The sequence below is a fragment of the Oxyura jamaicensis genome, chromosome 3 (assembly GCF_011077185.1).
Source record: "Oxyura jamaicensis isolate SHBP4307 breed ruddy duck chromosome 3, BPBGC_Ojam_1.0, whole genome shotgun sequence".
Lineage (NCBI taxonomy): Eukaryota > Metazoa > Chordata > Aves > Anseriformes > Anatidae > Oxyura > Oxyura jamaicensis.
The window spans coordinates 13,518,256-13,546,116 of NC_048895.1; the positions used below are offsets into that span (position 1 = coordinate 13,518,256).

Consider the following 27,861-nt stretch of genomic DNA (forward strand, 5'->3'; position numbering starts at 1 on the left):
TTATCCAGCCCCCCCACCTTTATCCAGCCCCCCCCCACCAGCCGGGGGGTCCTGGGAGAGGAGCACGAGGTGAAATCTGCCCCCCCCCCCCCCGTTTCTTGTTGCCCCTCCAGGAGTCTCCGAAGTCAGCCAAAAGCGCCCCGAAGGCCGGCGGCAGCGGGAAGGATGGCGGGGCAGAGAATTCGGAGGAGGTAAGGCTTCCGCCAGGCTTCCACTGCTGCGCCCCTGCGCATCCTCGAGGAAGAGCGGCGGCTCTCGCCTGGGGGTGTCTCCGGCTGCCCTGCCAGCTAGCCCACCTCCCCGGCGTCTTCCAGAACCAGATCAGGAGCTGCCAAAGCCCTAAAGTTCAGTTGAAGTTAGTTCCCAGTGAAACTGATCCCAAAGGGAGCTGAGGAGGGGACGGGGTGAGTCTCGTGCCCCGCAGCCCTGCGAGAAGAGGGTTGGCACAAAGCTGATGGCGAGCGCTGCTCGCGGAGCGTGGTGAAGTTGGCTGCGGAGGGAGAGGAGCCACAGCTCGCAAGGAGGAGGAAGGCTGACAGACTGGAGCAGCTTCCTTGCTCCTGTCAGAGCGAAGCACAATAAGCCCCGTTGTCACCTTGTGTCAGAGTGGGAGAGTAGTGAGGAGCTGTAGAGAAAGAACTTGTTCTTCTGAGGCATTTTCTGGGGGAGTGAGACTACGAAATAATTGCTAGGACACCTCAAAGAATAGGGGTGAAGTGCTAGAGATGAAATAATTCTCCTTCGGTGTTACAGCCTCATTGCTGAATGCAGCATTACTCACGAAAAGGCACAGTCTATTCCCAGCTGTGCAGAGCCTTTCGCTCTCAATTTGGATGCTGCCCACCTAGATGTATTAGGATGGCCTCAGCAGGACGTGATAAGATGATAAGCGGGGCTAGAACTAGCAAAAACTTGGGTAAACTGCAGCTTTTCTGGTAGACTTGAGTCTGACCAGCACTCAAACAGCGTGACTGCCGCTTTTGAGCCTTGGCTGGGAAGCGCACTGTACCCAGGTTCAGGGAAGGATGCGTGAGTCTGGGGGTATTTTGTTTTATTTATTTTAATACTGCACTTTGGCAAACAAGTTGTGCCACTTCTCTGTCCATAGAAGCCTGCGTGCTCAAGTCTTATCTGGAGCACGTTGCACTTAGGATTTGGAGGATCTCAGCTAGGAGATGTAAGGCTAATGAAGACTAAGAGGAAATCTGTAGTTCAGTGGGAGCGTCGTGGTCAAAGTATGGCTATTTTAGAGTCTCTTCCAAAGCACGGACCTGTGTTGCAGACCTGCTACAGCCACTGCACTTCAAGGTTCAAGCCCTGCTCGTGGCCAGGCTGCCGTGTAGCCAGCAGGGAATCAGCTGAGTTTGCTTGCCTTGGAGCAGGTGGCAGTTCCGTAGATCCTTTTTCTATATCCCATCCTCATCTTGGCCTCTGCCCGTTTTCTTCTGTGCACAGAGGTGCAAACAGCCTGCTGGAGAGCTGGCTGCTGACTTCTGGGGCAGTGATGGAACTCAGCGTTGGCGTTGCTCTCCTGGTAACGAGTGCGGCAGTCAGAAAGGGAGAACAGTTCAGGCCCCGAGCTCCCTTCTGTGACCTGAAATGGCACATAATGTCTGGTTGTTCCTAGGCGCAGGAGAAACTTAGAGGTGTTGTGTCTAAGCTTCCCTCCCACAAAACATACCCAGCCGCTTCCTCATACCCCAAACAAAATCTTCTTTAAGATGGAAAGCTGGGTCTCCTTTGATCATAGGAACAGAGAGCAGAAAGGAGACACCTCTGCAATGTGCCACTGCCACAGGTCTCGTCTCCATTTCCCTGTTGAGTTTGCAGTCAAGTCCTTCTCTCTGGGTGCTTTCCTGCCTCCAGACTGCCTTGCTGCAGAATGGAAGAGAGCTCTTTGCTCGATCAGAAGAAATGTATACCAGTTTGAATGCAATCTTCCTGCTCTTCAGGAGGCACAGAAAGGTATTTCTGACTTTCACGCTGGGGGACTGGAAGGAATTTGATCCGTGTGCTGGGATTGAGGAAGCAGGAGGGGTTTTTTCCTCGTGAAACCCCCGGAGCAGTATCGCGTGGTGGGGTCGATGCCTCTGCTGCCACTGTGGGAGTCTTGTGCCCTCTGAATTCTTCCGTGGAGTTATGGCTGTCTGGGTGCTTTTCTGAAGGTGAAAGCTGTGTGCGCCAAAGGGAGTTGTCGTCTTTCCTCGGGTCTGAAGAGAAGTCTGATGGGCTTGGAGCAGAACGGTATTTGGGTGGTCCTCCTCCAGTGTCTGCTTTCCTCCCTCGCGCTGCGCTCCGAGGAGCAGGGAAGGGCTCGCAGCCCTAATTTATCCAGAAAGCTGGGACTTGTTTTGCAGGCAAGTTGTCCGGCTGGCGGAATGAGTAAAGCTCTGCGAAGAGCAGCTCTGGTTTCGCAGATCCGAGCAAGTGTGGCAGTCTGGGACCTCGTGCGGGGATCTGCGCAGAGGGGGCAGGAAACCTGTAAGCAAACTGTTTTGTTCTCTGCAGCGAGGGAGCCTTCGGTGGAGCTGATCGGGAAGGGCAGATGTGCCCAAAAGCAGGCACAGAAGTGTCTGAACTCCCGACGAGGGTCTTGCAGTGCTCTTTTAGGTGCCCTTCTGGGTGAAGCTCTCCGAGGTGATGAGCCAGCGTAGCTTGGCCAGCCCCTGCCTTTGGAGGGGCAGTTTGCCCTGGGAGAGACAGGGGCTGTGGAGGAAAACGTGGGAGTGGGAAATAAAGGGTTGGTTTGGTTCATTCCCCCTGGAGCATGACGGAGGTATGAACGGAGAGAATTGCTCTGTGGCTATTTAGGGGAAAAAAAAAAGAACTAATGTCAGAGACCAAGGCGGCGTTGGGTGAGAGGGTGGGAAAGAGTTACTCCTCCTGGCCAGAAAGACTGGGAGAGGCAGCTGGGTGGGGAAGAGAGTTAATGACCTGGAAGTGGGAGCAGGGATTAGCAGCAGCAGGGAAGAGGAGTCGCTGTGCAGCCTCAAGGGCAGCTTGGAGCCTCGCGGATGAGCTGCGCAGCTCTGGGAGAGGGTGCTCGTTTTCACCGAGCTGCCGCGTTACGTGTTCTGCAGCTGTCTCCGTGGGGCTCGCTGCTGCAGTACCTGGAGCTCATTATTCAGAGACAGGCATTGCAGCGGGCTGCTGTTACTTCGGAGGCAGAGAGCTCGCTTTTAATAGGGAAGCCGGGTAACGACAGACAAAGGGAGCAGGTACTGACTTGAGGGATGGGAAGGGAAGAGTCATCTGAGGAGGAGGAGCTGAGAGCAGATCTGGGCTGAGGAGCTTAGCGAGCGGGGGATGCTCCAGGGACCGGTGAGGCAGAAGGGCTTTCGGAGCGGCGGCGATGCGCCCAGCTGCAGTGGGAGTGCCTGCAGAGGTGAGGTCATGGATGGGCAGGAGAGCAGAGCAGAGCTGCCACTGAGCTCAGCGTGGCTGGGGAAGGAGCGGCTCTGGGAGCCCGCTGCGAGGAGAAACGGCACCGAGCAGGAGGCCCAGGGCCTGGGGCTCAGCGACTTGCACCGACAAGTTCCCGGCGAGGAGGAGGAGGAGGAGGAGGCGAGGCGGTGGGAACCAGCAGGGAGCCGGGGAGCCTGCGCCTGGGGGAGCTCAAACCCGGTTGCGACTGGGGCTGGCCCATGCTGTTGGCTCCTCCGCAGAGGGAAAGGTGGGGCTGCTGCACCGCGCTCGGGCGGGCGGCTTTGTGCCGGTCGCTTCGGCACGCGAGCAGCAGGGCTCGGCGTGCTGGTGCCGGGAGCGGGGCCGAGCCCCAGCAGGTAGAGCTGTGCCAGTGGCAGGGAGCTGGTGTCCACGTCAGGGGAACGGTTGGCGAGGTTGTTAAGGGAAAAGCCTTCAGTCCGTGCAGTCTGCGGTGATCTCAAGGATGGAGGCTGCGTTAGGGAACTTGAAGCCAGCCTCCTCTCTCCTGATTCATGTGGCCGAGGTAGGAGGCACTGAAGGCAGGAGGACAGCAGGCCTGCCACAGGAAGCACCTCCTGAAAGCAAGAATGATGCCAGAAAGCCCGTAGAGAATCAATCCTTCCTACCCCCCCCGAGCACTGCAGCATAGGCGCAGAGTGTGCCTGACCTTCCCCACCATCAGATTTTCTCTGGCCATAGGATTTCCGTGTCGGTGTGTCCGTTCCCTGAACACCCAGCAGTTAAGCCTGAAGCTGTGTTTCGCTTCTGATGACAGCTGTCGAGGACCGTGGAAGCTAGTGGCAAGGGTCCCTGCAGGCCCCCTCACGAAGGGAGCGTGGCTGTAACCTGTGAGCGTGCGGTGCACGTACCGTGCTGGGAACATTTGCCTGTGGCATTTCCGAGTGGGTGGGGAACGCACAGACATGTCCTGTCAGCCCCACATGTCTTCTAGGAGAGCCCATGTGCCCCGCTTCCCTCGGCGTTACCTGTCAGGCTGCTGACACATCTTTTGTTTCTCTCTGTATCATCTTCCCCCCGTGGTGGCTCGGCATTCAGGTTCTGCCCTCCTTCCCCACGGAAGAAGAGTGGTCCAGAGCAGAGGACTCGCCTCCCCTAAGCTGCCAGGGCAGCATCTGCGTGACCAAACGGTCGGAGTGAGGGATGTATTTCCCTCCTGGAAGGCTTCCAGCAAGGATTCAGCCCGGCTTAACTGCTGGCTTGGCTGCTGAGGGGAGACCACTGCTCAGGATTAGCTGCCTCGGGCCTGCTCTTGCTGGCAGATGCGGCTGTTTTCATCACAAGGCTCGTCTTGCTCCCTCCTCCCTCCATCGGACAGTGCTGCTCCCTGCAAGGAATCGGATCAAATCTCAGCTGCAGGGAGCTCAAATCTTCTCGTGTCCCCCCACCTTGGTTTGGGCTTGAGTTTGAAGCAGAACCGTTGAAGATTTCTTTCAAGCACCACGTGGGTGTGTTCACTTGTTCTTGCGCAGCGGAGCTGTGCTGCACCTCTTTGGAAAGCGTCAGGGCTCAGTTGGGGTGAGGGCTGTTCCTGTCTTGGGTAAGCTGCAGCCAGACCGCTCCTCGCAGGAAAATACTGGCTGTGTCTTGTCTGGAGGAGAGCCCGGACAAGCTGCTGGTGCTTTCCCCCAAAATCCTTCTGGGTGGCGTCCCGGGGAGGTGTGCGTTTGTGCTGCTGTGCTGGGAGCTTGTGGGGGAAGAAGGGACTGACGTGCAAGGGTTTCGCCCACCTCTCCTCGCCATCCGTTGCACTGTCCCCGTGGGGCCCTGAACCGATTCACCCTGCAGCTCCTCGGCTCCGTGTGCCAGCTGGGAGGAGTTGGCTGAGCCAGGGGACGGGAGCCGTGCTAGGCCCATGGTGCGGTGTCGGGATGTCGCCCTTTTCCACGTGTTTTCCATGAGTTAGGTCACTGTGGTGTTCCAGGCTCAGTTAGTAAGGTGAATAAAAGTGATGCCCGCTTTGCAGGTGTGCTGCAAATGCAACCGACCGGTCTAGAGCCTTGCAGAAGCAGGTGAGATGTGCTGAAATGCAAGTGCAGCAGTGCAAAATATGCCCGGTTTCTTCAGGCCGAGAAAATGCTGATGACATCTGACCGCTTGTAGGTAAAAGCTCACGAGTCGTTCTCCTCTCTTTTCTCGTCAGGCCCAGCAGCCGCCGCAGCAGCCGCAGCAGCCGCAGCAGCAGACGACTTCAAATAAGCGTCCCAGTAACAGTGCTCCCCCACCCACCCAGCTGAACAAGATCAAGTACTCGGGGGGACCCCAGATTGTGAAGAAGGAGCGTCGGCACAGCTCTTCTCGCTTCAATCTGAGCAAAAACCGGGAGCTGCAAAAGCTCCCAGCCCTTAAAGGTACAGGAGCTGCGGGGCAAGGGTGACCTGCCTGATGAGCTGCGCTTCCTCCAGGCAGAACGCTGCGGTGTGAGGGCTCTTTCCAAAGGGCCCCTGGCGGCGTCCTGCTAGCCTCCTGCCAGCCGTGCTGCAGGGATGGCTCTGGGAAAGCTGCTTGACGTGGCAGCAGGCTGGGAATTGATGGAGAGCCTAAAAGAAAAGGAGGATGCTTGATGTGAACTTAGTTACCTTCCCGTTTGAGCTGACTGAAGCCCTGGTGCTCAGGGTTACCTGAGGTTGCTTCAGCTTCTTCTGCAGATGGTGCAGGAAGGTGGCGAAGTGCAGAGACCTTGGTGCAGGCTGCTCGTGGTCCCTACAGCCATGCGCTCCTGGGAGAGGACCAGTTCTCCTCCTCCTCCTCCTCCTCCTCCTCCTGATACCATTGCAAACTCTGATAGCGCTATTGAAATTGTCTGGGCAATTACACAGCATTAGCAGTTAGTCTCCATAATGGGGCAATTAAAGATGTCTTAAGTGCAAGGAGAAAGCGTTTTCAGCAGTCACTCAGCCAGGCCCGTTGCTGACATTGTTCACAGAGACGAGACGAGCCTTTTCAGCAAGGGCAGTGCCTTGCAGCTCAGCACTCATTCTGCAAGTGAGATGCACGTTTGCCCGGCTGGCCCTGGCGGCACAGTTTCCAGTGGCAAAATACGAAAAGGAGAATGTCATTAGTACAGGGCCTCTGCCATCTTGGCCCCTCTCCTTTGGGCTGCTCCCTGGGAAGACGATGAGCCTCCCGTGTGCTCTGCCCCGCTCCTTTTGTGACTGCGGGGTGCAGCGTGTGGGTGTTGTCTATGATGGGAGCCAGTTCAGTGAGTTTGTTTTCCAGCGTAGTTTGCACTGAGAAGGGATCGATGCTTATCAGATCAGAACCCCCTACCAGGTCTGAAATCACCTGATGGAATCGTTGCTCCAGAGGCCTCCTTCCACCTCCCCTGTTCCATCTCCCTAGCAGGGATAACCCTGTCCCTCCCTCTTGCCCCACCAGCTCAAGGGGCACTGTGAGTAGGGAAGGAACGCGGGGCAGGAGTGAACCGTGCCGATGCCTGGACGAACCAGGTAGATGCTCTGCCCGCCTCCAACGACAGCCATCCTTGCTTTCTCTTCCAGATGCTCCTCCGCACGAACGCGAAGAGCTTTTCATCCAGAAGCTGCGGCAATGCTGTGTGCTTTTCGACTTCATCTCTGACCCCCTCAGTGACTTGAAGTTCAAGGAGGTGAAGCGAGCGGGGCTCAACGAGATGGTAGAATACATCACGCACAACCGTGACGTCGTCACCGAGGCCATCTATCCTGAAGCTGTTATCATGGTAGGGCGTCAGGCCAGCGTGTGCTCATGTGCCAGAGGAGCGGGGACTGCTCAGAAGCATGTGCTTTTGGGAGGGAGGGAGGGAGAAACATGGATTTGTCAGAGAGCTGCATGACCCCAGTCTTAGCCCTCCCTTGTTGAGCTGGAAGCTTTTCTCCCTGGCACAGACTGCACTCGTGGAGTTCACGTGCAATCTGTAACCCTGCAGCCTCTAGAAGGAGAGCTGTTTGTGGGCACAGCTATGGCAAATCCCTCTGCACCGAGGGGTTTGCTGCTGGGGGGACCACCGTGAAGCGCAGCGATGTCATTCATACCCCTTTTTGTTCACCTCAGTTTTCAGTGAACCTCTTCCGGACGCTCCCGCCATCATCCAATCCCACGGGCGCGGAGTTTGACCCCGAGGAAGATGAGCCTACGTTAGAGGCTGCCTGGCCGCACCTTCAGGTGAGGAGGAGCAGGATATGGAACTGGTGAATTTATCTCTGGGAACTCGAGAGTCACCTTGCTGCCTGCCCCAGCAAGCGAGGGTTACTGTGTGCTGGGAGAGGGAAGGGCAAGGCCTGCCACGCGCGGGTCAGAGGCAGCGCAGGGCCGTCCTGAAACAGACTGCTGGATCTGTGCAACGTTCACCTGCAGATGGCTGTCGTCCTGTGTGGCACCGAGGTGGGCTGGAAGCGAACACCTTGCTGGGAGTAGAGGGAGTTGTGCCGTAGTGCCTACGCAAGAAGCAAATCCCTGCAGCGTTAATTTCCCTCACGAAGGCTCAAGAGCCCTCGTCCTCTGGGCTTCAGCAGAATTAGAGGTAGCACCCTTGTCTGCTGTGGTGCTCTTCTTGCCGTGCTCCCTAGGAGGCATGTGGAGGAAAAAGGGTGCCTGTTGCCAATCAAAACCTGTGCTGGCGCCTGCTACCACGTCACCTGTGTGTTGATGTAACCCAATTGCATTAACTGGGAGCAGGAAAGGACAGGGAAGTGGAGGGGACGAAGAGGGAAGGGGGGCAAGGATCTTTTCACTAAGCTGCGTGTCCTGGGAAGTAGTCTTTAAGACAACATACGTGAAAAGGGATACAAAGGCAAGAGTAACCACGGTTTAACAGAGTGAGAAGTGGAAGTCAGGAAGTGAGCTTATGAGGATCTCTCCAGGCGCCTGCACGGAGACACGCTGTCAAGGTGACAAAGGCAGAACAAGAGCCAGTCACTGCAGGATGAAGCAAAAAATAGGCAGGAAATAAGGTGCAGCTCTGCAGCAGTGGTTAATCGCTTCTCACTGCTGCGGTTGATGTGGGGTTGGGAGTGTTGATGGGAACGGCATTCCTTGGCACCGGTGTGTTATGATGCAGTGCTCTGGTTTGGCGTAGAGGTTCCTCAGAAGCATTTTAGGCAGGGTCAGCCCTCGGATAGTCTTGCCCATCTCGGACAACAACAGAACTAGAAGTTGTTTCAGTGCTGGCAGCCTTCTCAAAGCAAGCTGGCCTTTTTCCCCCAAAGGGGACACAACGTGAATCCTACGTGGTTTAGCAGGGTCAAGCCAATCTGGAGCCTGTCCCCAGCAGTCAGAGGACACGATGTGTATTCCTGGGGTATTTTCATGTCTTTTCTGTTCTTCCTTGGCGTCTCTCAAAAGCTTCCAAGAAAATCGAAGCCGTTGCCATCTCTTCTGGAGGTTTCTGTTCTCTGTACAGGCAGGGACTGGAGGTAGGAAAAGTTTCCCAAGCACAGTGTCTTCATCCGAGTAGGCGGCTGTTGGCTTTGGCGGGAGCTAAGGTGACGAGATCTCATGCAGACTTGGACAGTTAACGTGCCGCTCTCCATCATAGCGAGGGCAGCTGAGTTGGTGCCAACGGGTGGGGAAACGGATATTCCTGTGTCTTCTGTGCCCCCATTCAGGCCTCTCAGCCTTCCCCCAAATCCTTAAGGAGAACAAAAAGATTTCAAACATGAAGTAAACGCTGGAGAGGGGATGAGGGGGGATTTCTAAGTGATCTCTCTTTCTCCTCCCCCAGCTGGTGTACGAGTTCTTCCTGCGGTTCCTGGAGTCACCTGACTTTCAACCAAACATAGCGAAGAAATACATCGACCAGAAATTCGTCCTGTCTGTAAGTCATCGTAGCCCCTGGCACTGTGCAGCACCTTTAGGAAGGACATGCAGCAGCCTTGGGCTAAGGGGTTACACAAACAGTCCGTCTTTGTCGGGAGGTGCCAGATGACGTGGGTTTTCTTTCTTCCCATGCCTTATCTTGAAAGAGCAGCCCGAATTCTCTGAGCAGGGCAAGAAGGTGTGTGAGCTGTGGTACAGGAGGAGCGGGGCCGTGGGGGCCTTGCAGGGGAATCCCAGGAACACGCAGCTTCAGAGAGTGTTGAGGCCATTGCCATGCTTTAGGAGATGAAAGGTGCTGCTGGTAGCAGCTGGTTGATAAGAGGCTGCGTGTTTCAGGGGAGCAGCTGCTGTGACGAGGGTGCTGAAGGCATCGCTCACCTGGAAGAGCCACTTGTGCTGAGCAGGAGCGCTGCCCAGTGCTGCTTGTAGCGTTGTCCCAACAGGCGGCATGCAGACACTGACTTTGTGTCCCCACAGCTGCTGGATCTCTTTGACAGCGAAGACCCCAGAGAACGAGACTTCCTAAAGACTATTCTGCACAGGATCTATGGGAAGTTCCTGGGTCTGCGAGCGTACGTGAGGCGGCAGATCAACAATATATTTTACAGGTGAGATGGTTCTTAGTGCCACTGGCTTGCTGAACAGGTGGTACAATCCAGTGAGATAAATTCTGGGCACTAGAATGGGACTCTGTCCCTGCTCCAGACTTTGACTAGCCAGGTGGCTCGGTTATGTCATGCTGCTCAGGTGTGGATAGCCTTCACCTCTGCCTAAGAGCTGTGACGATTTGGTAGCTCTGCCTTCAGCATACACAGCAAATGCTGGGACTGGTGAGCATTAGCTTCTTTGAGGTCGTGCTGATCTGGGGACTGTGAATAGAACATTTGCCTCAAACTCTTCCGCCTTGCCCTGCTGTCTTGGAGTTCTGCTGTTTGCTAGGAAAATCCTCGTCTCCGTTGTTTGTCCTTCCTTCTGCTAATCAGACTGGGTCCAGCCCTTGACAGTGACCTATCGTTCTTCTCTTCTCTTTAGGTTCATCTATGAAACAGAGCATCACAATGGGATTGCAGAGCTGCTGGAGATCCTGGGAAGGTAAGGGCATTTTTGGAAGTCCCAGAGGGCCCACGGCGGGTGAGATATCCTAGCCCACTGTGCTGCGTGAGCTGGTAGTGCCTTCTGTCAGTTGTTCTTGCAGGAGCCACCTCTTTCAGAGGGTCTCAGCCTGGTGAAGCACACGGTGAAAGCACTCTCCAGCCTGCTGATAAATGTAGTGATAGCTTTCTCCTCCCCACATTTCTTTTGTGTTTGAGACCAGTTTCCAGCTGAGGAAGCGTGCTCTTACGGAGTGGGGTGTGCAGGGTTGGGCCCCAGTGACTGCCCTTCTGCTGGTTGGTGCTTTCTCAAGTTACTAGTGAGAGAGAGCTAGGGCATCTCACTGATTCTTTGAGGTGGGAGATAATGTATTTCCACTGGGTGAAGACATTAAATAGACTTTTGTTTCTTCTCAGCATAATCAATGGGTTTGCTTTGCCGCTGAAGGAAGAGCACAAGATGTTCCTCATCAGGGTCTTGTTACCGCTGCACAAGGTGAAGTCTCTCAGTGTCTACCACCCACAGGTGAGAAGTGCTTCAAGTTCCCAGGGCAGATTCTTGCAAGTGTTCATTCGGGCTTTCTTGTAGATATTCAGCAGGCTGCCTTGCTATATTACGCAAACTTCTTGGTATAAGATGTTGGGGGCTCTGCATGAACCTTTAATCGTGGTGTCTGGGCCTGTGTGTGTATGTGTGTGCTTTTTGCCACTGGCTGATAGGAGGATGTCCTGTCATTACCTGCTGATTGAATGCTCTGGCCTGCTTTGCCTTTCTGTGCTGGAAGTTTATGAAATACTGGTGCCCTGCTGAAACCAGAGAGGTAAAATTCTGAGCTCCAGTCATCTGTGGTGTGTCATCTCTTAGTCATTGCTGAGATATGCAGAGAAATCAGTGTGCTGGGCTGCTAGACTGGTACAGAGATTAATTTCTTGTCATTTATAAGTAATAAGAGAAAAGTGGAGAAGATTGGGACTCAGGCTAGAAAGTGAAAAATGGATACAGAACAGTGATGTCTATTTTCACAACCTCGTTTTTATGCAGGTAGGGCTTGCTGATGGTTGAGTTTGCTCCCTCCCATGTGTGTGGCTGTGCTCGCATTTGAATGTATTAGCTGCAGATGGCTCTAGATGGCTCACGTTGTATCCTCTGCACTGCACACATGTCCTGAGCTCAGGTCCTGTCTGCTTGGTCTCCGTGAGCCCCCGATTGCCATCAGAGGAACTGGATTCCTTCGGAGCTGCAGCTGTCTGCTTGTCACACGCGCTGTGGAGGGCCTAACGTGACTTCCAGCTGTGGGTGGCAGTGGCAGCATTTTAATCTCCAGTACATTTGAGGATGCTCTAATCTTGCTGTGTTCTCTCCTGCAGTTGGCGTACTGTGTTGTACAGTTCTTGGAGAAAGACAGCAGCTTGACAGAGCCGGTGAGTAACCTTGCTTAACCTCTGCATGTCAGTCAAGCCCCAGAAAGTTTCACAGCTTCCTTACAATTCAGCAAGAAGGAAAAAGGGCTAAAGTGGCTGAGAGGCGTCTAGATTGTTTACTGTACTTGCCTGGCACCCTGTGGGCAGAAGCGGCAGTGCTGCTCTTGTGCAAGCCATTTGCATTCTCCCCTGAAAGCTTCAGGAAGGTGGGCTGGAGTTTGCTTTTGTGCTCCAGGTCTTGGTGCAGCACAAAGAAAATTATAGCGTGTCCTTTCAGAGCAGGGCTTTCAGCTTGTGATAGGTTCTGCAGAGACAAAGCATGCTTCTGTCTTATATCTAATGGAACCAGCATGAGATCACAGGGGCCTTCAAACAGTACAAGGTCACTCCAGGCTGCCAGAGCTGGCCGAGGAACTGTGAGGATGAGGTTAGGAACCTGGGACCCAAAGATCTACTTAGGCAAGCCACTGTTTCCTGATGAAAATGTTCCTCCTGCTCTAGCATCCGTATGCTAACTCCACGGTGTTAACTCACAGTGGAGAGACATATGTGTCCAGGATGGAGTGCTGTTGAAACATCCAGTTCTAAAATGTGCGAGCAGTGGAGCCCTCCCATATTCCAGTTACTGGCTCCGCGGGCCTGCAGTGGTAGCCAGGCTATGTGCTGGCTTGGCAGAGCGTGCAAGCGGGAGACAAATGTTTCTCCACCTACTGTAGGCCAGGAAATGTCTTCTACAGAGGCGAGCTTCACAACCTCAAAACAGCAGATGGCCAAAGAACGTGTGCTTGTGTCACTGGAGCAGGGAGCACCAGAACGTGTGAGCATTTTAATGAGTAGCACCCGTTGAGGTCGTTCTGTTCCCTGGCTGAAATGTGTGCGTTTGTGGTGAGCCTGATGGTACTGGGTGGAAGCTGGTTAGCTGTTGGTAGCTTTCTGGCTCTGCAGCTCTGACACCAGCAGTGCTGAAGCAGACCTCCTCGCTTTCCTCTCAAATGTAGGACCTCCATTTCCTGTGTTCCCGAAAGCCTCCTCTGAAACAAATTGTGTAAGGGGGCTTCCTGATCGTGCTGAGTACTTCCTGTGGCTGAAATCCAGCCCAGCAGCCTCCTGCCAAAGCTCTTACTGTAGAGTGAGGGATGAAAGAGAAATAGAAAATCTGTCAATATTTCCAGGATCCATTCTGCAGCGTATACAAATAGTAGAGCTCCACAATTCGTCGGTGGTCCCTGGACGAGGCACCCAGGTCTGGTTGGGTGTTTGTGGAAAGCAGTGGAACGACCCAATTTCCTTACCTTCGGCGGGCCGTTGCGTTGGGTCCTGACCAGACAGACCAAGGCAATATTATCACAGCCCTGTCAATGAAGCATCCTGCTTGTGGAGGTTTTGAATAGACTACTGGTATTACCGGGGTTATTGAAGTCTTGGAAAATTACAGGGGTTGTGCACCAGCAGGGCTCTGACTGCACCAGGAGATGTTGCCACCAGTGCTGGAAGGAGGCCAGATCTTCCTAGGCCCACACTCGCTTAGAGTGTGTCTCCCAGAAGCTTGCTCAGCAAGGCTTGGCATGGGAGCTCCTGCATTACAGCAGCCTGACTGACTGCCAGGTGAGCAAGACGTCAGATGTGCTCAGGAGTGAATGCAGACTCGACACACCTCGTACCACCTTAGCTGTAGGAGAAATTGTCTGAGTCACTGGAGCTAACTCCAGCCTGAGTGGCAGACCTGGGTAATGGCAAACAGCGAGGATATCCAGCTGCTGGCTTCTTGAGCCTTGAGTTGGTGGGAACGTAATTCTCAAACCCTGCTGTTGCTTTGCCCACTGAAATTCCTCTCGGATGCTCAAAACCAGGTTGCTGAATTATACGGTTTGAAAGAGTAGCTCTTAGCAACAGTCGTCTGAATCTAGTGGCTGTAGAGTTAGAGCACAGGGTCAGCGTTTCTGTAAATGCCTCACCAGTGGCTCCCCCAGAGTGAGGGTCTGCAGGATCTTGGGTCCTGTCTTTGACAGTGCCTAGAAGCAGATAGGTAAGGAAGGAAGCAGAATTAATAAATAAATCAAGTAGATTATAGCTCTTCTCCTAGTATTTCCTTCCACTGTCTTGTAAGCAATAGTTGCTTCACCCAGAAATTACATCTGCAATGTCACACTTAATCAGCATCGTTAGGTTTAGCCTCCACGAACTTACCTATTCCCTTCCGGAGCATGGTTGGACTCCACCAAGTCTTCCACGAATGAGCTCTGTAATCCGTGTGCAATGGTACTTCCTTTTGCTTGGGCTGAACCTGACCATTGCGTTATTTATTGGGTGCTTCCGAGTATTCGAGCTCTGCAACGTACTGGATAATGATTCCTTAATCACCACTTCCGAAGCATTTCTCACTCTACTAGTTGATCCTCCCTTGTTTCTCTGCCCCAGCTGGCAGCCCCCGCCTGCTCTGTCTTGAGCCTTTGTTGTTTAAACTGTGCTTGGGGAAAGAGTTCTGAGCCTTGTGCTGGTAGCACGTCGTTTTCTCACCCTGGGCAATGCTGATGTCTCGCATGCAACTTGGCAGAGTTTGTACTTTGCCTTCTTCCCTGGTAACCCACCCTGACTCTCCGAGAAGGTCTCGTTATTTCTGTTACTTTTTCTCCTCTGCTGTTGTGACCAGACCTTTAAAATCCCACGTGGCATCTGATGTTAACTTCTGACGCTGTGTTTGTGCCCTCCCCGCTCAGGTGATTGTGGGCTTGCTGAAGTTCTGGCCGAAAACGCACAGTCCCAAGGAGGTGATGTTTTTAAACGAGCTGGAAGAGATCCTGGACGTGATTGAGCCGTCTGAGTTTGTGAAAGTAATGGAGCCCTTGTTCAGGCAGCTGGCCAAGTGTGTCTCCAGCCCACACTTCCAGGTGGGTCCCAGCTCGGGGAGCGGGTAGGGCGCTGCCTTGTAACCCACTTGGCACGCGAGGGTAACGCCACAGCTCTTGAGCTTGTCCCTGTGGATTAGCGGTGACGGAGGTGTCACCGGGGTGAGTACTGGGGTGCCGCGTGCTGGGAGGGGGTAAGAATCCTCACCCCAACCACAGAGCCATGTCGTCCAAGGCGAAAACTAAGCAGATGAGTGGACCCCCTCCTGCTGCACCGTGCTGTTCAGCACCATGTGTTATTGCAGCAGCCTGGAGCTGGCTCGCAGGTGCAGTACAGGGAAGAGCCATCCAGTGTCACCCTGCCACAGCAGGACCAAGCTGACCGCAGGACTGGGGTGAGGCCAACAAAAAAGAAGCTGTGGAATGAAAGTAGCTTCGGAGAAGGTACTTTGTATTATTCTGGAGTAGCTGATGGTGTACTGGAAGTGCTACAGTCTGCTTCTTCCTTGTTCCCACGGAAGGGAAGCTGAGTGCAGCACCAGGCTAAAGCAATCTCTGTGGATGATAGTCGTAGGGTTGAAAATCTCCAGGGTGGTAGGAGCTGCTAGTAGCTCCTAGCAGCTGTTCTTCGCCAAGGGTTTTAGTTTGCTACAAAGAGTGTGCAGGAGGAAGATGCACAGCTCGCTGATGAAACATGCAGCTCACCTGGGTCTGGGTGGGGTGTTGAATGGTGGCAGAGCCCTCCCCAGAGCGGGTGTGACTGCTCAGTGAGGCAGGCTGGCTTCAGTCTGGCTTCTTATACAGTGAGGTACAAAGGCAGGTGTTCGGTACAAAAATGACGTCAGCCTAGGTTGTGTGTGTGTAAAAGATCACCCTTCCCTGAAGAGGATTCACTCTGGGAAGGGCTTGGGGAGCTTGATGGAAGCCAGCTGGCTGTGGGTTACACGTGTGCTGGATGGGCACCAAAGGACCAACAGGAGCTTTGTGCGTGGAAGTTGTAGCAGTAGGGAGTGAGGGAGCTTGAAAGGGAAAGGGCAAAGGCTGGAGGAGAGGCATCCTGTACTTCACAGCAGGCCTCTTCTGCTGTCAGCTCTTTGCAAAATAAGACTGAAAAACCTGGACAAGGTGCAAACACCTCACAGTCTAGGGGAATAAACCTCAGCGGTGTTCCATACCGTAAGACTGAGCAGTCTTGGTGTCTGTAGCTTGTCTGAGAATACAAAGAAGATTTCAAATAAGAATTGACTTCTTGGTAGGTCTGTGTACCTTGGTGGGAGAGAGTTTTCTCCAAGTGGATTGTGTGTTAATCTAGCAGACGACGGCCTAACACAATCTAATAGGTAGAAACCAAAGCTAGGTAAGTGACATGAGATGAATTTCACTTCCTTTACTCAGGTGAAGTGATACGTTAAGGGGACGTAGTGAGTTCTCTGTCAGCTGAAATATCAAACAGACCAGATGCCTCTCTTCCTAGCTGTTTGTCATCCTCAAGCTAGCACTAAACGCAGAAGTTTATCCCCCAGCCTGGGGACTGCGTTGCTGAGATTTATGGTTAAACATGAAGAATTGTGATCAAATCTATCGCTATATGGAAACTTGCTAGACTTGTTTGAATTGGCAGAGCAAGGTGGCTGCCCCAAGATTTTCCACACTTTGACCCTTTTAGATCTGGGGATGAATTGTGGGCCTGGTATCTGAAGCATGCTTGAAAGTCCAGAGAGACGGTGTGGTGGAGAAGGCCAGGGAGGAATGGTAGGAATGGAGCCTTACAGAGGGTGGTCTGAGGAAACGAAGGAGGCTTGGAGTGAATCTGTGCTAGGACCCGGAGAGGATGACACTGCTGTGCTCAGGTGTTGTGTAAAGGGTGATGGAGCCATCGGGATGATGTTAGACTTGCTTAGTCATGAGGGTTTTCCCCAGGAAAGTGAGAAGTGTCTGGCAAAAGCTAAGGGTAATAAGTCTAGGCAGAGGGAATAAATGGCCACATAGAAGGTGGCCAAGGTCAGCCCTGCTGCCTGTGCTGTGGAGAAGCGTTTGCTCCTCAGCTGAGCGGTGGCAAGCTCTGGCCTCAGCACCGCACAGTTTCCACGTGCACCACAGGTGTAACTGGAAGGAGCCTCTCCAAGGATGGGTTTCTCTCCCACTGCAGGTGGCAGAGCGAGCACTGTACTATTGGAACAACGAATATATCATGAGCCTGATCAGCGATAACGCAGCCAAAATTCTCCCGATCATGTTTCCAGCGCTCTACAAGAACTCCAAGAGTCACTGGAACAAGTAGGTCTTTCCGCATGCCCTGGCACTTGCTGTGCATGCAGGATTGCTTGACCTACTAGCGATCTTGGGGCATGCTGCTACAGTGCAATGATGCATGGCACTCGGTGACACCAGGTGCTGAGCCAGAGGGGGTGTTCCTAGTTTCAGCACGGGAAAGTGTCACAGCAGACCACAGTGGCCTGTGGGGTCAGGCATCTTGCAGCGATCGGCCTTGCAGCTGTCGAGCCTGCCCAGAGATTGATACCTGCATATCGCTAACGCTGCGGGTCTCTTGGAGGTGTGCTGTAGGTTCTCCAGGCAATTTCTGGCTGCTCGCTAACTGATGAGCACCCGTATGCTCTCTGTGACCAGAGACATTGGGTAATGCAGCGCCTGACTGCGTTTGAGTACAGGAAGAACGGAGAAAGCAGAGCCAGCCAGGCAGATGCCCCCTGTCAGATCGCCTCCCGCGTCTGCTTTCTCGATACTGGTCTGTGGTGTGGTTCTCCCATCAACTTCCTGCTGGCCTTCCTTCCAACTGCTTCCTCAGCTGATTCCTTTTCCATTTAACTCAAGTTGTAGAGCTCACTTCCTTTTAATCAATTAGCTAGAAATACTCAGTCTGCAGCTGAGATCCTAAAGTCTTCCAGCAAAAAAAGACAGTGAGATTAAAAAATAAATAAAAAGTCTCCTATTCCAGAGGGTGGAAAAAAGGCAAAATAATTGATTCTGGGGAGGCTGAGTGAGACCAGGACTTAAGCATATACTGTGGTAGCAAAGACAGGGTTGTGATGCGGAACTTGTTTGCAAACAGCTCCCTACTGGTCTGTCTGACTGCTTCCTTCTCGTCATTACAGCAGGAAGCACAAACCTGAGCCACCAGTCAGGGGTGCCCTAAAGACCAGGGTGAATGTGATGCCTCTCCAGACGGAGCTGCCTTGCTCTGTTCCATCTGATGCTGTTCAGTGTACGCGTGCAGACACGAACGTGCACAGACAGAGGTGTGCACCAGAAGGCAGACACGTGCAGACAGGCACACGTGCACGCACACGTACTTGTGCACGTTTGCAGGTGTGCGTGCAGGTGTGCACACAGGCACACTCTCCCTTAGTGTCGCTGCCCCTCCTGATCAGAGTTCAGAAAAGGACTTCATGTTCTTGTCTGAAACCCTCTGCCAGTTGTTTCCATCTTTCACCGGTCAGCATTCGGGATTCTGCTGTTTCTGCCTTTCCTTCTTGGCTCCTTCCCAGTGCTGTGGCAGATGAGGCTGTGGCAGAAAACACCTGAAGGTGTTTTCCTCATACTTCTCATTTTCTCTCTGTTTTAGCAGCAGTCACGTTGTCTCAACACAGGCTGAGTACCTCAGCTTCTCCTCTTCCTTCCCATAGCTCCTCTACTCCCAGTGTCTTGTCAGACAGCCCACATAACAAGCCCAGGGGGCTGTGGCTCTCTTCCTTATTCTACCTGTAGAGCTGGAGAGGCACGGGGCTTAGATCTGCCGAGTCTCTCATCACTTCCCCTGCATCAGGTGTTTCAGAAACAGCTTCAGTGCTTGTTTTTATTCCCTACAAGAGTCCTGGTCCCGGAGAGCTCAGGCACAGCGTAACCTGTACGCAGGTTGCCGACATGAAGGCAGCTTTTCTTCTGGGGTACTCCTTGTGCTTGTTTCCATCTCTCGAGGGGTGCTGAATGGCTGTCTTTTGGGCAGCTCGGTGACAAACCCGTGAGTAAACACTGGGCAGCCCAAAAACTTCACGTTGTGTATCACGAGGTGACTTGTGGGAGGCTCTAGAGCTACGTTAGGTAAAGCCCTCTTTAGAACAGTCCCGAGCAGGTCCTTAGTGTCCTTTTTCTCCAGTTTCTGACTAGGCATTAGGGAATTAATGGCTGTTTTGGCACTCACGAGGAGCGCAGTCAGAGCAGGGCTACCCCAGCGGCCTTTTCTGTCTTTCTCCTCCATCTCTTTCTCCACGTGACGGTCTCAGGTGCTGTGTTTGTGGAGAGGGTTTTCCCACACGAGGAGCTGGGACTGCGTGAAAACCTTTTGTAACATTTCTGTAGTGTCCAACGAGTTGCTGCAACTGTTGGCTCTTGTCTGTGCTGCTGGGGCTCACTCCGGGCTGAGGACCTGGCGGATACCACCATGACTTGTTCTCCTTTCCTGGTTTCTTTGCAGGACAATCCATGGGCTGATCTACAATGCACTGAAGCTGTTCATGGAGATGAATCAAAAGCTTTTTGATGACTGCACGCAGCAGTACAAAGCAGAGAAGCAGAAGTGAGTAAGAGGTTCTTGCCCAGTGACTTGAGCTCGTCCTGGAGTCTCTTTGGGTACAGTACCAGGTGACAGACACCGGTACGCAAGGGGGGAAGGCAAAGGCGGTACAAATCATTTGGTCAAAAAGTAGAGGACTCCTCAGCAATAACCATGTGTAAAGATTACAAGAGTTAAATGTGTGATGAGATTAAAAATTCTTTTCAGTTGTGCTGAAGCAGGTAGCTTGGAAAATGGTGACAGTTTGCTGGCTCATGAGGAAATAAATTGCAATGTAGAGGCTACTCAGCTTTTCAGAAAAGCTTGGAAATATTTAGCTGTTTTTGCGTGTGTTAGTGAATGCCAGTGGAATCCTGCTGCTTTAGGAAGTCTTCTCTAAAGAACTGTGCTGCGGTGCAGAAGATGTTTTATGCCAACTGCAGGACACTTTCAATTTTTCAGTAATAAAGGTGGAATAATACCTGGAACTTCAAGGAATAAATGGTGGGGATAAAATCTTAGCTCAGCAAGTGTGATGCAGTAGCTGTGTCATGATGCAGTAAGGAGAGGAAAAAAAAACAACAACAAACGCACTCTTCCTGCTTTCTTGTGTTGGTTTTGATGCTTGTAGGACTTTACCTTGGTGAGTTGAATCAATTCAGGAAGCTAGAAGGAAATTTTTTCTTTCCTGGGTCAGTTTTATGCTGGCTTAATGAAATAAAAGAGTGCTTGTCATTCCTGGTAAGCCAGGGTTGCCAAAGGGGAGGCCGTGAGGAGCTCTGAAATGTGCAGCTGTGGAGTGTAGGGGCGATTAATAGCAAAGCTGAGATGTGAATCAGAGTTTGGGGATGGGTAACCTGCATATGGAGAAATTAAGGTTTTGTTGCATCTAAATTGTCAGGAAACAAGATTTTTTATTTTCCAGCTGTAGGGCATTTGTGAAGCCCATATCAAGGTCCAAACATCGATTTTAAGTCACAGTCACGGCACTATTTACTACGAGGTCTACTTGGCGTTTCCATCAGGAGCTTTTTCTACCTGTTCAAACTTATATCAGTGCCCTGCGTTCAGGTGTGGCTGATGTAGGATTGTTCTAGAGAAGGCCAACAAATTACCTCAGAACTGTCCAAGAAATGGATGAATAGACTGTACTGGTTTCTGCTCTTGTTATTATTTTTTTCTCTGGTGCTCCTCTGACTACTAGGGCTCAGAAAACCTTTTGTTTTGTACCTTTTGCTGTCCTACATAACCAAATTTGGTAAAATGTTGATCAAAAGCTTGGGCAGAGGGGGATGGAAACAGCTTTTTAGCAGCTGAATCTGAGGCAAGTTTACCGGCAGCAAGCATGGTACAATTCCTCAGCTAAGTGGGATTCCCTACCACGGGGACCCAGCTAAAGAGTCCTTTCTGTGCAAAAAGCAAGGCGGCTCGGCTGCGCTATTACTAGCACATCCTTACCAGCGCTTTTTGGTTTGAGCAGTGTGGAAAGGTGCCCTTCTGAAGGGGTGCTAGGGTTAGGAGGAAAAGTTTTGGAAGGTCTGCGGGGACAGGCTGGGAAACAGGTAGGAAGGGAAGTCTGGCAGGAAATGAGGTAAGACAGCAGGCTCTGGGAGAAGTGCAGCTTGTCTGGGTGAAATGGTAGAGGTTTGGGGTTGAGACAGAGTGAAGAAGCAAGGGATGGGGAGGCTGTTATCCTTAATGTCAAGGGATAGTAGGAAAGGGATTGGTAAAGGAAGCAGGGTAGGGGAAGATCTCAGTGAGGAGTTGGGTAAGGGGCCTGGGAGTGGACAGGACGTAGGGCAATGATGGGGGCTAAAGAGCAGGCACTTGAGAAGGTGGATTCTTTTTTAAAAAAAATGGGTTTACTAGAGCAGAATTCCGAAGCTATTTGCTGAAGTCTGTCGGTAAAATGTCATCTTTTTCGTTCATATCTTTAAGACTTCCAGGAAACAAGCAAATCCATGAGCACTTAACACTTTGGCTACTGAACTGTGTTCTGGACTGTAATGGAATAAGTCACTGCTGGAATGAAGGGGGTTAGAAACAGCTTGTTTCTCTGGCAGGAGAAAATGTTATTTAGTGGTGTCTCCCCTGTAGAAGGAGAGAGTTTTGTAGCTGAAGAGTCAGTCCTGGAGTTTGGAGAGCCATTCCTGCACTTCCCTACCTGCTCCTCTGTCAGCAGGGGGCTGCAGCCCATTCCAGTGAACAGCAGGTCCCACCATCTCTCTTCTGGTGGAGGAGACGTGCTGCTTCCACAGCTCCCTTCTGCTGTCTCACTGGCAGAGGTCACTGCAGGCCACGGCCTGCTGACGCGCAGTCATGTGGTGTTGCAGTTAATTGCTGTTTTCTTTTCAAACACCGAAACCTAAATGAAGTAGTACTTTTTTCCCTAATAAAAAAAAAAAACCTTTTGAGGTCGTGACGTTGATTGTTTCAGAAGTAAAGCAGAGTTCCTAGGGCTGCCTGTGGGAAGTTGGCTGGATGGCTGTAATGCGGGATCGATATTTAACTGCATCACGCCCTTGTTTTTTTCCACAGGACCTCTGCCTTATTCAGTGAGACTGGCGAGTCTGAAAAGCTGAGCTTTCTTTTGTGTAGACAGAAAAAGGAGACATGAAATGTTTCCCAAGGAGCCCCCTAGAGACCCTGTGCTATGAACTAGAAAACAGCACGTGACAAAGGCTGCACGCGTGAACAAAGCCAGTGGATGTGAAACGGTGAAAAGGAAAGATCTTGTAGGCACACAATTAGGCTGCAACCAGCTGATAAGAGGTCTGTTCAGAAAAGGCTTAGTCACGTTTTTAATTAGTTACTGTGCTTATGAGCGACGTGCCAACGCAGGCCTGTCACCGCTGCACCCCTTGCGGTGCAGCTGCAGCCACCGGAGCAAGGCAGGGCACGGAGAGACAGCCCGTTTCCCCGGGGCACATGGAGAGGCTGTTCAGTGCAGGTGATCTGACTGTGCCTCCTGTGCCTTAATAATCTCCCCGGACACTTTGAGGCTGTTTGAATTATCAGAACCCTTTGGGAAACAGCGGGGAGGTTTGGGCAGATAGATAGTGTCTTATCCTGAGTGTGCTGACCACCTGAGTGGGGACTGCTGGGCCTTAACTCATCTGTGAGGGGGGAATAATCTCTGCCCATCTGTCAGGGTTGCAAGGGCTTTGGATGCTGACTTTCAGAAAATGTGCTGTCAGCATGCCCAGGGGCCTCCCTGACACCTCGTGTCTCTGCACTGGCAGCTACATTATCTCCTGTGTTGGCCACAGCAGCAGGAAAGAGAAGGTTTCTATCTCCCAGTGTAGCTCTTCTTTCCCAAATGAGGTGCACATCACCTAAAAAGCAGGGCTGGGGCTTCTCCCATAGACGCAGCGCTGGCCTGCAAGGCATTGCTGCTTTGAGAGGTAGGATTCTCCAAAGACCCATGCCAATGAGCGACACTCAGGTAGATTGCACTGAAAAGTGTCCCAGTGCAGGAGGTGAAGCCAGTCAGAGTGATGGAACTGGGAGAAGCTTCCCCTACAGAGGGACGCTGGGCAGCCATAATACAGTTAAGCCACTCGCCGTGGCATCAAAATAAAGATGAAACTGTGTTGCATTCTTTGGAAATACTTGTTTTGCTGAAGAGAGATCACAGGTGTAAAGCTTTTAGACTTTGAGAAGCATTGCACGTTGTCTGGGTGTTCTCTTTGTAAGCTGGACTTTTACAGTGTCAGCTGAGCACCTTATGGATTAACAGTGGCTCGCTGCTGGATCTCAAAGTAGGAGGGATGGAGGTCTTCTGCAGTGCTGTTCAGCCCTGCTTTGGTGATCTGAAAGGAAAGAACCTGTGCTGGAGAGGCATGGAGCTAGGTGACCGGGCACTCATGCCCTCAACGTCTTGTGTAGTGGACCAGTAATGTGATGTAGTCCAGCCAAGTAAAATGAGTTTCATTATAGCCTTACATGGCACAGCAGGAGACACGATCTGGGCAAGGTAGACATTGCCTCGAGGAGCAATACCCCTTGTAGAATCATGGAATCATAGGATCACAAAGTGTCTGCGGTTGGAGGGGACCTCTGGAGGCCATGCGGTCCAACCCCTTGCTTTAGCAGGGACACCTAGAGCTACTTGCCCAAAATAATAGCCAAATGGCTCTTGAGCATCTACAGTGAGGAAGACTCCACAACCTCTTTGGGGAACCTGTGCCAGTGCTCAGTCACCATCACAATGAAGAGGCATTTTCTGATGTTCACATGGCACCTCCTGTGCTCCAGTTTGTGCCCATTCTCTCTTGTCCTGGCACTGGACACATCTAAAAAGAGCCTGGCTCTGTCCTCTTTGCACCTTCCCATCAGGTATTTATATGCATTCAGAAGATTCCCCCCGAACCTTCTCTCCTCCAGCTCTCAGCCTCTGTTCCTATCATCATGTAGCCATTTGCAGGACCCTCTGCAGGATGTCCATGTCTGTCTCATTCTGGGGAGCCCAGAAATGAACCCAGCGATCCAGGTGTGGCCTCACCAGTGCAGTGAGCAGTGGGGAAGGATCAGCTCCTTCAGCCTGCTGGCAGTGCTTCACCGAAGGAAGCCCAGGACACCAGCAGCCTTCTTGCTGCCAAGACACACCGCTGGCTCACCTTCAGCTCCGTGTCTGTCAGAACCCCCATGTCCCTCTCTGCCCAGCTGCTCTCCAGCTGGATGCCCCCAACTTTTTGGGTTTCTCCCCACGTTCACAACCTTGCACTTCCCCTTGTTGAACTTCATGAGGGTCCTGTCTGCCCAGTTCTCCAGCCTGTCCAGGTCCTTCTAGATGCTCATGCACCCCTCTGGTGTATCTGTTGCTCCTCCCAGCTTTGTCGTCTGCTAACTCACTGTTGGTGCACTCTTCCCCATCTAGATCATTAATGAAGATGTTAAACAGGACTGGACCCGGTATTGTCCTGTGGGGTACACCACTATTGCTGGTCTCTAGGCTTTGTGCCGCTGATCATCACCCTCTGGGCCCAACTGTTTGGCCAGTTTTTTTTTACCCACCTCACTATCTGTCCATCCAGCCCATACATCAACAGCTTGTCTCTGAGGATCTTCTGGGGGAGTGTCAAAGGCTTTGCTGCAGCGCAGGTAGACAATCCACTTGTCTACCAGGCCAGTCACTTCATCGTAGAGGCTTACCAAATTGGCCAAGCATGCCCTCCCCTCAATGAGTTTGTACTGGCTGCTCTTGATGATTTTCTTCTCCGTGTCTTTCATGTGCTTGGAAATGGTTTCCAGAACGAGCTGCTCCATCACCTTCCCAGGGATTGAGGTGAGGCTGACTTGTCTTCAAGCACTTCTTCCAAGCTGCCCCGACTGATCAAGGATTATCAAAAGTGGCCTCACGTCTGCCAGCTCCCTCAGCGCTCAGTGCATCCCATCAGGGCCTGTAGACTTGCGCATGTCCAGTTTGCTTCGTGCTCCCTGACCTGATCCTCTTCCACCAAGGACACATCTTCCTTGCTGCAGCCTTCCTCCTGGTCTCTGGGACCTGGGGTTCCTGAGGGCCACTCTTGCTGTGATTCTGTGATCCTTGCTTCTACTCTGTACGTTTCCTTCTTTGTGTTTGGGTTTGACCAGGAGCTCCTTGGTCATTCACGCAGGCCTCGCGGCCTTTTTGCCTGGCTTCCTCTTGGTTGGGATGGACAGCCTCTGAGCGTGGAGGCAATCCTTGAATATTAACCTGCCTTCTTGGGCCGCTCTTCCCTCCAGGGCTTTATCCCATGGGACTCTTCCAAGCAGACCTTTGAAGAGGCCACTCTGCTCTCCTGAAGTCCAGGGTTGGGTTGGGAGCTTGCTTTTCACCTTCTTCCCTGCCCTCAGGACCTTCAACTCCACCATCTCATGGTCACTGCAGCCAAGGCGGCCTTTGACCTTCACGTTCCCAACAAGCCCTTCATCGCTGGTATGCGACCAGCAGGGAACCTCTCCTTGCTGGCTCCTCTGCCACTTGGAGGAGGAAATTATTGTCAGTGTCACTCCAGGAACCTCCTGGATTGCTGTGCTGTCCCTCCAGTAGATATCCAGGTGGCTGAAGTTCCCCACGAGGACCAGGGCCTGCAAACATGAGACTGCTCTTAGCTGTCTGTAGAGGGCCTCATCCACTTACTCTTGCTGGTCAGGCAGCCTGTAGCAGACCGTCACTATAATGCCACCTTTACTCCTCTCTTTAATCCAACCCCCCCATCTCTCATTGGCTTTTCATTTACTGCCACACAGCTCTGTGCACTTCAGCCGGTCTCTCACACAAAGGGCAGATCCCCCTCCTTGTCTTCCCAGCCTGTCCTTCCTAACGAGTCTCTGTCCTTCCACTGCAACACCTGAGCCATGGGAGCCGTCCCATTACATCTCCATGGTCCCAGGACCATCCTAGTGTGAGTGCCCAGCAGACAGACACCTTGGTCCACGTTTCCAGTGGCAAGATCCGAGTAATACAAATATTTCTGTTTACCACACGTTAAAAAGGGTGCTGGAGAAACTGGGGAGCAGACAACAGAAGAGAACTTGGGGAAGATGAGTGTTAACTGCTGGCCACAGCCCCCCGCAGAGACCTCCAGAGCTCTGTCAGAAAACGAGGCGTGAGTTTCGCTTTTGGTTTTTGACCCCCATGTTCTCTGAGGGAGTAGCCTGCTGCTTGAATGCTCGGCAGCTTTATTCTCATTTTTACCCTCCTTTCTTGGATAGATTTCAAGAGTTTGAGGTAATTACGGAAGCTAAGAACTTCCTTGGCATGGACAGGCAGGGTGCTAGACAGACCAGGAGCTGAGATGAAAGCCAGAGAAGTTAGAATCAGAAATAAAGCAGAGATTTTAGTGCAGGTGTTTAAAATGTAGAAGAGAATAACAGGGAGCGGTGGATGCTCACCTCTGTTTCTGGGGGAAAGGTCACTGCCCTGGGATTTACAGGCGGCCAAGCTGAATGCTCGCTTGAGGTCTGTGCCAGAGTCTGTGCCAAGCTGAAGAGCCGTGCCCTGGCCTGTGGGCAGGCATCTCCGGCGTGGCACGTTGTGGCCAGAGAGAAGAGGGAAACGTGGGCAGCTGAGCCCCAGCTCTGTCGGAAATGACAATTTGCCCCTCTGCGTGTGGGACACCAAGGAGTTTCTGAACCGGTGTCACTGCTTTCCTCCAGAAACTGGGCTCTTGGCTCCGCTCCTGCAGCGCACAGCCAAGGAGCAAGCACCCGAGCAGCCTGCTGCTGCCACCCTGTGCTCCAAGGGGAGCGGGGATCGTGCCTGGGGCAAGCTGCAGCACTCCCCTCTTGTCACATCTCACCTTGAGGTAAAAGAGGGGCTCTCCAAAGGGCTGAGCAGCTTCCTCTCACCTGTGCTCTTCTGCTCTCCCTGTTTGTTTCTTCCCGTTGGTGAAAGCTGTGCTGTCCCCAGGAGTTCACACCTGTGCTCTCTCTCTCCCTGCAGGGGAAGGTTCAGGATGAAGGAACGAGAAGAAATGTGGCAGAAAATAGAGGAGCTGGCCCGGCTGAACCCCCAGGTGGGTAACAGCAGGACCCTAGGGCAAACGAAACAAGAATATACTGGTGGGGTCTTGGCCTGCTTCCTCAGCTCATGAGAGCAGCTCTAGCACCTGATCTCAGACCCGTGCACGTAGCTGCAGCGGCGGGCTGTCCCTCTCAGGCCCTAGCATCTCGGGGGTGCTGGCAGTATTTCACCAGCCTGGACTCCTGTAGCTCTGACCTCTGTGTAACGCCACTTGTGCGGTGTGCTGCGGCCCAGGCAGGTGCCACAGGTAGGAACGGACGGGACAACATGCTCCCTTCCTGTCTGTGTGCTTCCTGTGACCTTTGCGAGCACCAAAGAGGGCTACTGGGAGAAGAGCCCCGTGCTGTTAGGATGCTGGGGGGAGCGGGTTTGGTGCTGGCTGGTGTCCTCACTCCCCAGGTGTCTGTCTTGTCTGCAGTATCCGATGTATTACGCACCTCCACCATTGCCTCCAGTCTGCTGCATGGAAACGGAGACCCCAACTGCGGAGGATATACAGCTTCTGAAGAAAACGGTGGAGACGGAGGCTGTGCAGGTGCGTAGGTGGCGAGGGACCTTCCCCAGTCCCTCTCGGAGTGCTCGGGACATGACCTCAGTCAGTCCAGGGCCCAGCAGCCAGAACTGGCTCCTTCAAGTGTTTGGAGGGTAAATGCCCCCTACTCTAATCTGTGCCCATTAGAGATCAGCCTGTAGTTTGGAGTTTATCTAACCTCCTCGCTCTGGAAGAAATGTAAGTGGGGCCTCTCTGTGCCCTTTTGGTCTGTGTCTGGCTCTCAGCCTGCTCTGCAGCGCACCACGGTGTCACCCAGCATGTCCCAGGGCAGTCGGAGGGGGAGGCTCAGGCTGTACGGGGCCAAAGGGGTTTGTTGCAGCTATCTGACTCCTTTGGTTTGTCTGTAGATGCTGAAAGACATTAAGAAGGAGAAGGTTTTGCTGCGCCGGAAATCTGAGCTTCCTCAGGACGTCTACACTATAAAAGCCCTGGAGGCCCACAAGAGAGCAGAAGAGTTTCTCACCTCAAGCCAGGAGGCTCTCTGACGGGCTCAGGAGCTGGCCCGGGAAGCTCTGCCCCCATCCCTTTCCCCCAGGGGTCACCGAAATGCACTTGGTTCTCATGTATAAATAAGGAATGAACATGGTGAGCTGTGCCTGTCCTCCACTCCATCCACATCCCTCCAGGCTAGATCTGGTTTTACGTTGTAACTTGTACCTTGCCACTGCCATGTCCTCCTGCTTTGCCAC

General features: G+C 52.7%; 1 protein-coding gene across 2 annotated transcripts; it reads left to right on the plus strand.

The window, feature by feature from the left end:
• The first annotated feature begins 117 nt into the window (after positions 1–117).
• On the plus strand, positions 118–27,761 carry PPP2R5D (protein phosphatase 2 regulatory subunit B'delta). 2 transcript variants are annotated; one of them, XM_035323095.1, is made up of 16 exons: positions 118–191; positions 1,751–1,965; positions 5,588–5,795; positions 6,945–7,144; positions 7,477–7,587; positions 9,146–9,238; positions 9,718–9,848; positions 10,273–10,332; positions 10,749–10,857; positions 11,700–11,753; positions 14,471–14,641; positions 16,749–16,876; positions 19,032–19,133; positions 26,539–26,611; positions 27,038–27,154; positions 27,520–27,761. In XM_035323095.1, the coding sequence occupies exons 2-16, from the start codon at positions 1,915–1,917 to the stop codon at positions 27,655–27,657; spliced, it is 1,746 nt and encodes a 581-aa protein (XP_035178986.1). In that variant the 5' UTR covers positions 118–191; positions 1,751–1,914; the 3' UTR covers positions 27,658–27,761. The 2 variants fall into 2 exon arrangements, with proteins under 2 accessions (XP_035178986.1, XP_035178987.1); XM_035323096.1 differs by lacking the exons at positions 118–191; positions 1,751–1,965 and adding an exon at positions 3,269–3,385.
• Positions 27,762–27,861: the final 100 nt, after the last annotated feature.